This window comes from Heliangelus exortis, chromosome 1 (genome assembly GCF_036169615.1).
Source record: "Heliangelus exortis chromosome 1, bHelExo1.hap1, whole genome shotgun sequence".
Classification (NCBI taxonomy): Eukaryota; Metazoa; Chordata; class Aves; order Apodiformes; family Trochilidae; genus Heliangelus; species Heliangelus exortis.
In genome coordinates this window covers 129,162,999-129,174,070 of record NC_092422.1, presented here as the reverse complement: position 1 = coordinate 129,174,070, position 11,072 = coordinate 129,162,999, and the positions used below count along the sequence as shown (strand labels likewise).

Sequence of the window (11,072 nt, the reverse complement as noted above, 5' to 3'; positions counted from 1 at the left end):
CTAAATTAATGATAAAATGTTTAAACGAAAAGATCAATCACGGATGATGGAATGAAGGTCCTCTAGGAAACAGAGTAATTATTTTCTCCTGAGACAAACCAGTAGGTCTTGGGACACAGCAAAATGTTGTCAAGGGAAAAATGTCCTTCAAAGTAAATTCTCGGGGAGTGTCACGGCTACATGTCATGTAAATCATTAAGTTAAAAAACAATCCCAGATTATTTTTTCTCATTTCTCAGCCCCTCTCCACCGCCTCTCGCAGCCAAGCGCTGGAAGGGCGGGAGCCTCGACACGGCGACCGCCCCGACCCACTCGTGACTCTCCCTCCCCTGCTCGGCGCGGCTCCAGCCACGGCCAAGGCGAAGCTCCTCGTCTTGCTCCACGTCTCTCCCGCAGCCCTGAGACTCCCGGCCGCTGCCAAGCAAAGTTCTCCTTTGGGGGCAGTGCCTGAGCGGGGGCGGGAGCGGTTCGGCCCGCTCAGGGGGCAGCCCCACCGTGCCCCCCCTACCCGCGGAGCCGGCACCGCGGCAGCTCCGTCTGGTGCCGTCCGAGGGCGGTTTGGAGCCTTTCCGGACCCTCCCGTGCCGCCTCTTACTTGAAGGCGGCGGAGAATGGGTTTCCGAGGCAGGCTGGCGGCGCTGCCCAAACTTGTTGGGGCAGCAGCGGGCCGGTGCGGTGGCGGTGCCTGGCGGCGGCCGGGGCGGCCATGGACCAGGAGCTCGCTGACGGTCTGGGCCGCCGCTGCCCGCCATCCGCCGCCCTGCTGCCGTGCCGCCTCCACAGGGGCGCCGGGCGAGTACGAGGAACTTTTCAGGTCCTCCGTGGCGGAGCCCGAGAAGGTCTGGGGAGCAGTCGCCGAGCAGATCCAGTGGTACAAGCCCTGGGTACGGGTTCTGGAGAGAGGCCCCCCGGGGAGTGCCTCTTGGTGAGTCGGGCGGTGTCGCCCCCGCTGGGGCGGAGGGGCCGAAACCGCGACCGGGACCGGGACCGGGGCCGCGGGAGGAGAGGGGAGGGCTGAGCTGAGCCGTACAGGGATGAGCGTCCTGCCGAGGAGATGGTGGGGCTTGGCGGGGGGCATGCGGTGAACACAGAACTACCCCAGCACGTATGGGTGGTCAGAGCGCCCTAAGTGATGGAGGACTGCAGAGCGTGGAGGATTTTGGTTGTTAAATGGCTGCAAGCAGCAGGGGTGCGTATCAGGGTGAGAGGGGAGTGACCCTGCGCTGTCACAGGTGTCACACACACACGTGTGAGTGTGCGAGCGCGATGGTGTCCCCGCGTGCTTGGGGGATGTGGGTGTGGGCGCCTGGTGCTCCCCTCGGTCCAACTGTTTTTGGGCCTGGGTTCGTAAGAGGCTGCTGTGGGCACGGGACGCCGGGCATCAGGTGCTGGTGGGGGAAGGGTGTACGTATGGAGACACAGGAGCGGCAGCATTTGAAGTTGTTTAATCTTAGGAGCTACCTGAGTAGGTCGTAATTTAGAGGATGTGGTTAGGCTTGCGTTTGGTGAAACATTGGAGTTGTAATATGTATCTCCGTGTGGCAAACTGCCATAAGACAGAATATTATATGCTTCTTATAAAGTGCTGGATATGATTTTCAGTACTTTATTGAAGGAAATTAACCTCTTGAAAATCTGCGTTGGCCACCATCACCTCTTTTTCAGCAAACTGACATTATGGTCTTTGGGTTTTTTTCTCAAGGAGAAGCTGACACAGGAAAAAAGAGGCAATGTAGGATGAAGGTCATCTTTGGTAAATTGATGTTCTTTTCCATCTTTAAATATTCCTGGTTTGATTTTAATTTGAAAATACTAGTAATTCTCAAAATATAATTAAAAATGTTACTCACTCTCAGATCTTCCTAAATGAAGTGGTACAGAATCAGGAGAGTGGAACTTGCTTTCTTACTGGTGTCTGATGTTATTGCTTGGCACCTCAAGTAGTGAATCTTGTTTATCTGTCTTAAGCAGAATATTAAAGGGCACCAAGGAGGACTGTGTAACAGAGAGAAGTCCTAAAATGGATGGATGGAGAGACCACTTGTCCACTGACCTTGATTTCTAGGTCATGACACTATTCAGAAAGACAGCAGAATTGACTCTGGCATTACTGAACAGAATAATTAAGAAGTCAATGCAATGGTCACTTTTTAGGAACTAAGGCATGAGGATATAATATACACTAGTGAGCGTGGTTTTGCTATCAGATTCTGTCAAACAAATGTGGTTGGTTTTGTTGAACATGATAAGCTTGTTTGCTGAAAGTAACATGATTAGGTCTTTGTAAAGCATTGTGACTACTCAGATGGAAGTTATTTGGTGTCACGGTTTAACACTGCACAAACCAGGACATTTGGTCTTACGACAGGGATAAAATTTCATGGACTGAAGTCAGACTTACCTTCCAGGAGTCTTTCTGGCCATCCCTCTGGGGATGGGGATTGCCAGAGACTGGTATTATCCCATTAATGGGGGCAAATAGCTGAGGCGATAGTGTGAAGATACAGACTCTTTTCAGTGGTGCCCAGTGGCAGAACAAGAGGCAAATGACACAAACTGAAACACAGGAGGTTCTCTCTTAAAATCAGGAAGCCCTTTTTTAGAGGGTGACTGAGATCTGGCAAAAGGTTGGTTGTCAACTGTCCATCCTTGAAGATACTCAGAAGCCATCTGGACATGGTCCTGGTCTACTGGCTCCAGGTGGACTTGCTTGAGCAAGTCTGTCCTCCAGAGGTCCCTTCCAACATTGACCAGGCTGAGATTCTGCAAGATAATGCCAAGATGCAAGTCTCTGAATACTCAATTTTAGGTCATAATTATGTTTGAATGTCAGGTATCTGTTACTCTACTGTGGATAATAAAACATTAAGCAATTCAAATTTGTGTAATCCTCTTTAATGTGCTAATACGCAACATGCAATTTTATTTTTTTTTTTAAACAGAAGTTCACCTGAACTACTAACAGGCTCTATGTGATAATAGTGTATACCTCTGAAGTCCCAAATGGTTATCAGTGTTCAGTGTGCTCGGCAGTATGACAGATAATTTCTCTGAGGAAAAAACTGAATATAAAAGAGAGGAGACAGGGGTCTTTAAGAGGACATGCTGAAGAAAAAACAAAGAGGATGGAATAGAACTGAGGAAGGGGCCAAGTTTCCAAGAAGAACATAGCTTGCTGCTCCAAAAGTCTAAAGATGTAGTTCTTGTTCAGAGATTTACCTAGCAAGCATTTTATGGAGACCTTAAAATAGTTTTGAGAAGTTAACCTATGTGCTTCTTGAGTTAGAATGTATCTCTTGTTTCAGGGACTTATTATTTAATCAGCTAAACATCCATTTGTTTTCAGTATCTTTGGTTTTGGTTGCCAAACATGAGACTTAAGGAAATGGCTACTTCTCATGTATTTTCTGATCTCATTTACTTCAGCTGAAGATGTTGAAGGAGACCATTAATGTACTTAAAATGTAGCTGTAGGTCAAATACCAGTTTGCTCTCTCTAAATACTGTCAGAGCATGAAAGAAATGTACAGCACGTCCTAGTGTGTTTTCTTTTTTTGTTGGGAACACTGGTGTTTGGTCAGTGGGTTGCAAAATAATTTCTGAAAGCTATATGATTAGTGTCACCATCCCCTGTTTTTTTTGTTGGAGCAGTAATACCAGATACCATTGACAGCTCTACCCTGCCTCAGTGGGGTGCAAAACATGATCTGGTTTTGCCCACATAAAAAATAATGAGGAAAAAAGCATGATTATCAAGAAAAGGATGAAGGAATTGTAACTGTTGGGTGGGGAAATCAAAAAGGAGATGTAAGCTTTGAAGCACATATAATTGAACTACAGAGAATTTGGCTACAAAGTCAAAGGAAAAACTGTTCCCCAAGTTGGCTTTGAAGAGGTAAAAACTAGAAATCTTAAATTGCAACAAGGGAGACGTATATTTTAGAGAGAAAAATCTGTTTAATGTTAAAGTTAGTGAAACAATTGAATGGATTATTTTGGGATCTTATGGAATCCCAATTAGAAAGGTCAAGCAATTATTCCATTAGGAATGATATAAACAATTCTTCCTAATGCATGGGTCAAAGTTATAAGCACAATATAAAATCACCTTTGAACTTTGGCAGTGTTGCACAAATTGCTATTCAGATTGTGCTTATTATGCTTTAAAAAATTTGACTGAATCAAATATTATATCAAAATATCTAAATATCAGTTTGCCTTTTATGGGGAGGGGTTTGTAAGTACAGAATGTTTTTGTTACTTTCGTAGTCCCCCATTTTCTCCTTATAAATGGCATTGTAAAGGAGTCACAATAAAAAGTTGCTGCCTCCTAAAGATCCTAACTGCTTTTGGTTTAGTAATTGCCATTCTTTGACAATAAAGACTGTCCTCTGGCATCTGTGCATATGGATATATGAATAATATGGAATGTCTTCGTTTAGAGCAGTACTTCACTAGAGGTGAAAGGGGAATAAGTAGTAGTGGGCTACTTTAGGGCATCTCTTTGTATTTCTAGTTACATAATAACAGTATCACGTTGTCATAGGGAATGTCACCATAGACATTTTTGGAAAGTCAAACGTGTTTTTTCTCTGTGCTGCTCTTCTTTTCCTTGTGGAGAGATATGTGCAGATAGAAAAACAAATGTAAATAGTGTTATTTAAACTGAACTTTAATTTTCAGATTTGTGTCACCCCTCAGTTAGTAGAGCCATCTTTCTATCTGATACCTTCTGTGTTTTCTTACTTGAGGGTTATGCTGCACTTGAATTTTCTTTTTCTGTGTAAAATGACAATAAAAATGAAACATGAGCTTGTGAAGTATTTTCTTTAATTAGAAGATGAGAATTTTCTGTATATGTCTGGCTGTTTTAGAGGCTATGATTCATAACACTTTACAGAGGATTTTGAGTCACTGATTTAAAAAAAATGTTGATGTCAAATGCGTTATAAATATCAGACAAATGTATAAGATTTTATAACTGTTGGGGTCAGGTTCATTTAGATACAGGTGCTTGTGTGCTTAACTGGTATTGCCAAGAGATGAATGAGTATTTTGAGTCCTGAACCTGTTCTGAAAAAAGATACAAGTGCATGCCAATAAAACGTAGTGTAATACCACATTTTAATAATGTCTGATTATTTTATGTGAATGTATGATTTTTCTGTGAAACCTTAGTATAAAAATCAGAATGACTGATACAAAGTTAAGTTAAATCAAGGTCAAATTTAGCACATTCTTCTTAGTGAAGTCAGTTAAGGTAAGTACTTCAACTATTTTCACTAATAGGCTTATTTAAATTTGTGAGTAAATGGTGAGGATACAGATTAAAAAATAACTTCCTGAACCGAGTGTCATGTTTTATGAGCTATGTTTTAATTAAATGCTCTCATTCCTTATTAGTTTCAAAGGCTGTCTGTTATGTACTTCCAACTTCTTTTTTAGGTTTGTAGGTGGAGAGCTGAATATGTGTCACAATGCTGTAGATCGTCACGTTGAGAATGGACGAGGAGACCAAATTGCCATTATTTATGACAGTCCTGTAACAAATACCAAAGAGAAAATAACATATAAGGAACTTCTTGAACAGGTATGTTTGAAAATAACTTTGTTACTGAAAATGAGCAGTAAATATTGGTCAGTAGGCAAGCAGGTAGAAATGGTCTTCTTGTTTATTCCTTTTGCTGTGCTTAATACTGCCTCACTATGTGTATCATTATACTGCATCTAAGAGGTTTTGATCTTTTTCTAATACTTCTTTTTCTTCTGCAGTTTATTTTTTTTCCTTGGTTGGTTAAATTTTGAACTTTTCTCTATTGGATTTCCTTTTTTCTCCTCTAGCAGTTCTCATTTCATGTTTAAAAGGTAAAGCAAAATGTTAAGTCATTTGGCAGCTGTTGCAATGAAACAGTTCAATTCCAGTAGAAATGAAGATTTGCACCTTGACTATTGCTGCTCGTAACAGTGTGAAACAGTGAAATTTATCTGGAAGGAACTCTGCAGAGCTGTATCACCTGGCCTGATGTAAGCTGTAGTGGGGCTGCTGCTTCTGTTTCGCTGGCTTTTTAATTCCAGTTATATGTAACAGTTGCACTTAACAGTAGACACAAAGAAATCTTATTGGAGTCAGACTCATAATCTTCCTTAATGTATCTCAATGTGCAAGATACATTACAGTGAATGGAACACACTCTACTTCAGTTATGCTACCTAATGTTTGAAGTAATGTGAACCTACAGTTTAAAATGTGAAATAAGGTTCCAAATGCAGTAATTAGAAGACCTTAAAAGGACCCTGCACCTATAGGCATCTGAGAGAAGTCTCTCAATTGCTTGCCTTGGTTCAGGGCAAGGTCGTCTCCCTGTACTTGGCCACACCTCAAATAATGTCTTCAGTTTTGAGCCCCTCATAGAAGAAAGGAACTGAGGTGCTGGAGGTGCTGTCCAGAGAAGGGCAACAAAGCTGATGGAGGATCTGGAGGAAAAGCCTTATGAGGACTGTCTGAGGCAACATCTGGGGTTGTTTAGTCTGGAGAAAAAGAGGCTGAGGGGAGACCTTACCACACTCTACAGTTCCCTGAAAGGCAATTGTAGAGAAGTGGGGGTTGGTCTCTTCTCCCTGGTCACAAGTGATAGGACAAGAGGAGATGGCCTCAAATTGAGCTAAAGGTTTGGATTGGATATTAGAAGATACTGGATATTAGAAGAAACTTCTTCATTGAAAGGGTAATCAAACACTGGAAAAGCCTGCCAAGGTTGAATTACGAGGGGTAGATGTGGTGCTTAGGGACATGGTTTTGCACTGGTCTTAGTAAAACTAGGTTAGTGGTTTGACTCTGTGATCTTAAAGGTCTTTTCCAACCAGAATGATTCCATTGACATAATATATACATAATATATATATATGTGTATATATTAAAACAATGTATACATACACACACACACATATATATATATATACACATTTTATGTTAATGAAGTAATGCAACACTTAAATGTAAGTTACTTTAAGTGTACTCTGTTGAGGTAGTGTTAGGTCATAGGCTGGACTTGATGATCTCAGAGGTCTTTTCCAGCTTCACTAATGCTGCGATTGTGTGAAATTTCCTCTGAAAATCACTTGAAAAGTAGTGTTTGTTTTGCTTTTTAAGCTTGATGTTGGTATTAGGTCTCCTAAATTTGTTTCTCTGCAATTTCTATAAGTGTATTAAATGTTTTGGGATATGGAAGGTTTGTGCAGAATGAGAAAGTTTTGCTAGTTGATATACACGTTCTTTGCTCCATATTTTCTCTTACAGCAGCATTACTAAACCAAATGGAAGAACTGGTTTAAGTTTTCTGGGGATATGTAGCAGAACTCTTTCAAAAGTTCTTTACTATCTTGCTGGCAGCTGAGTCCTAGCTAAATACTGGTTTTTAGTTCTCTGCAGTTTGCTTGTCTCCTTAATCAAAAGGGAGTACTAGTGAAAGGCAGGATTTGTGTTTATTATCTTGTCTGTTGCAGCTGTCTAGTCCATTTTGTGGAAGAAATTTAACTTGGTTTATCTGATAACTAATGGACATCTGATAACAAAGGTGCTCACAAAGAGATATGCTGAAAATGGAAAGGATATGGCCTGGTGTATTTCGTAGTTTGTATCTTACAGGGTCTAGAAGAGATTTTAAGAAAAGGCCTTCTAAACACTGTGGAGTATGGGCGATGTTTGGCTTGCCACCCTCAGTCCAAGCCTGTCACTGTGTTCACAATCTGTTCTGTATAAGCTAAAAGTGCTATATCCTGTCATTTTGTGATATACTTTCAGTGCTCTACATGTTTCATTATAGCTCAATATGAGTGCAGATCAGACATATGAACAAAGATGATGAACGTCCTGGTGAGGGAAGAAGCTTTTTGCTTTCCTTCTTGACTTCCTTGCTGAACTTAAAATAGCCTGACAGCATGTACCTGTGTGCATAGTGTTGTTTGGGTGGTCCACGTCTTGAAGAATGTTTAGTAGTCTGTCTGGCCAATGATCTGATGGTGTTATGAGGGTTTCTTATTAGAGAGGCTGCCTGTTGAAAATGTCTTTACAAGAGATCAGTGCTTGAAGTGTTGGGATTCTGTCTGTCATTTGATAATGAAAGAGAAGTGTGTAAATGTGTTCACAAGAAGTTATGTAGGATAACTGTAGGTCACATGTTGGGAAGATGCATGATTTTGTAGCAGGCTGGGTAATTTATTCCAGGATCAAACTCATATGTAACGATAAAAAAAGGATATAGGTGCTTGATTGGACCTAATGTAGCTCCTTAGAGTGGATGGGATGGCTTGAGCTATGTAGTTAGGGAGCCTGTTGTTTTCATATTATCCTTATGCCTTTTACTTGTTGCATTGCTTTGCAGATCTAAGAGCTTGCAGGATGCTGCAGTTTTAAAGTTAAGCACCACTACACTGTAAATAATTGAGAGAAATGTTGGAAGCTTGTGCATGCTGAGTGCTCAACCTGTGGAAACATTTGTTGGTTTTGTTTTTGTTTTTTTTTTTTTTGGCAGAAGTGGAATAAAAAGATTGCAGGATAATTTCAGTAATATGTTATTGTTATAAATAATGGCAAGATCAGTTTATATCAACATTCTGTACAACTATGCTGTCTTCACAATTGGAAAGTCTTTAATTAACACATTTTAAGCATGTTAATTATATGTTGTTACAGATAAAAACTTGCAAATGCAGAAAGGAGAAATTTGGCAGATTAAGACATGAGTCTTCCAGAATGTACTGACTAATGCCTGTTATAGGCCTTTAAATGAGGATTATGGAGTTGGATGAAAGCCAGTGGAATGAGGATGTAGGTGAAAATTCTGAGTATGCTTTGGGAGATTCTCCAATACCAATAGTGAGATGACAGGAAAATATAAAGGAGACACAAATTCTGTTAAAAAGATTACTGAATCTGTGTATCATTAGGGAAATACAAAGATATCCAGAAGAAATAAAGATTCGTAACATAGAATGGTTTTGGTTGGACGGGACCTTAAAGACCATCTAGTGTCAACCCCTTCTGCCACCCACTGGACCCAGTTGGTGAAAGCCCCATTCAGCCTGTCCTTGAACACTTCTGTGAGGGGACATCCACAACCATCCCGTGTTCACCACCCTCACAGACAAGAATTTCTATCTAATGTCTAACACAAATCTCCCTTCTTTCAGTTTAAAGCATTTACCGCTTTTCCTGTCACTCCATGCCCATGTAAGAAGTCCCTCCCCAGCTTTCCTGTAGGCCCTTTCTGGTACCAGAAGGCTGCCATAAGCTGCCCACAGACCATTCCCTTCTCCAGGCTGAGCAGCCCCAACTTTCTCATCCTGTCCTCACAGAAGAGGTGCTCCAGCCCTCAGATCATCTTCACCGCCCTCCTCTGGATTTGGTCCTACAAGTCCATGCCCTTCCTATGTTGGGAACTCCAGAACTGGACACAGTACTCCAGGGGGGTCTCACAAGAGTGGAGTAGAATCATAGAATATGCCGAGTTGGAAGGGCATTAGGATCATCAAGTCCAACTTCTGTCCCTGTGTAGGCTACCCCCAGAATCACACCATGTGCCTGAGAGCACCAGCCAAACACTTCTTGAACTCAGGCAGGCTTGGTGTTGTGACCAGCTCCCTGGGGAGCTTGTTCCACTGCTCAACCACCCTCTGGGTGAAAAACCTTTCCCTGATATCTAACCTAAGCCTCCCCTGATTCAGCTTCATACCCTTTCCCCAAGTCCTGTCTTTGGTCACAGAAGTTAAGAAATCAGTGCCAGTCCATCTCTTCCCCTCATGAGGAAGCCATGTACTGCAACAAGGTCTCTCCTCAGCCTTCTTTTCTCCAAACTGAGCAATCCAAGTGACCTCAGCTGCTCCTCCTAAGTCATTCTTTCCAGACCCTTCACCATCCATGTCGCTCTCCCTTGGACACTCTCCAAAATGTCGATGTATTTTTTATACTGCAGTGCCCAAAACCTGCACACAGTACTCAAGGTGAGGCCGTGCCAGTGCAGAGTAGAGTGGGATAATCACCTCCCTTGACTGGCTGATGATGCTGTTCTTAATGCACCCCAGGCCACAATTGGCTCTCCTGGCTGCCAGGGAACATGCTCTGGCTGCCAGGCTCATGTTGAGTTTGCCATCAGCCAGGACCCCCAGGCAGGTCCCTCTCTGCTGCACTGCTCTCCAGCCACTCATTCCCCAGTCTGTCCTTGCCACCAGGGCTGCCCCATCTCAGGTGAGAATTCGGTGCTTGGCCTTGTGAAACTTCATGTGGCTGGTGACAGCCCAGCTAACTTGTCAGGGTCTCTCTGCAAGGCCTGCCTGCCCTCGAGGGAGTTGACCACTCCTCCCAATTTTGTGTCATCTGCAAACTTGCTTAAAATTCCTTCCATTTTCAAGTTAAAACAAAGGTAGGTAGGTAGATAGGTAGGTAGGTAGGTAGGTAGGTAGGTAGGTGAAAAAACATTCTTGTGTGTATTCTTTAGAATGCCTCTTTTGCTAAAAATAAGTCTCTAGAATTTGAGAGTCATATTCTTTGCAGTTGCTGACACTTGCCAAAACATGTACACAAAAGCAGTACTTTTCTTTGTGATTCTTTTTAATTTAATAACAATATATAGTCAACATGTTGAATTCAGTGCCATCATAAAGAATTTCTGAGTCCAGTAATGTGATGGGATAAGTAAAAAGCAACACACGCACTCCTCCTGCCCCAAGCCTCTGGCAGCATTAAATATTACAAAAATATGGAGAAAGGCGTTATAAAGGATAGGCTGTGATGTAATTTCTTCTTCAGAAAGTTTTTTCCATAATTATCCACCTTAAAAGCACCTTCTTCCAAAACGACTGTCAGTTTGGGTTTAGATGTGTATCTGTTTTTGCTTTTCTAATATCTCCTGTATATGGTTGAGGAATCACCCAGATTGTTTTGTTTATAATAGTCTTTCTCTTTCTTCCTGTTTTACTGCATCTTCTTTCTTTGTCTCTTGCCTTGAAATATGACCAATTCTTTCTTAGCTAAAAATAGTGACTTTGATTTAAATATATTTTTTCTCAGAATTGTT

General features: G+C 42.0%; 1 protein-coding gene across 5 annotated transcripts in view; it reads left to right on the top strand.

Moving 5' to 3' along the window:
- The first annotated feature begins 230 nt into the window (after positions 1-230).
- Positions 231-11,072, top strand: part of ACSS3 (acyl-CoA synthetase short chain family member 3) — a 93,160-nt gene continuing 82,318 nt past the window's right edge. Inside the window, exons 1-2 of one of the 5 annotated variants that reach the window (XR_011730280.1) lie at positions 231-925; positions 5,446-5,590. Coding sequence is in view for 4 of the 5 variants with exons in the window: in XM_071766290.1 (XP_071622391.1) it covers positions 612-925; positions 5,446-5,590 (459 nt within the window). In the remaining variant the exon portion in view is untranslated. Of the gene's footprint in view, positions 926-1,031; positions 1,190-1,220; positions 1,386-5,445; positions 5,591-11,072 lie in introns of those variants that run through there. The other 4 variants (XM_071766290.1, XM_071766278.1, XM_071766313.1 and 1 more) reach the window with 4 other exon arrangements.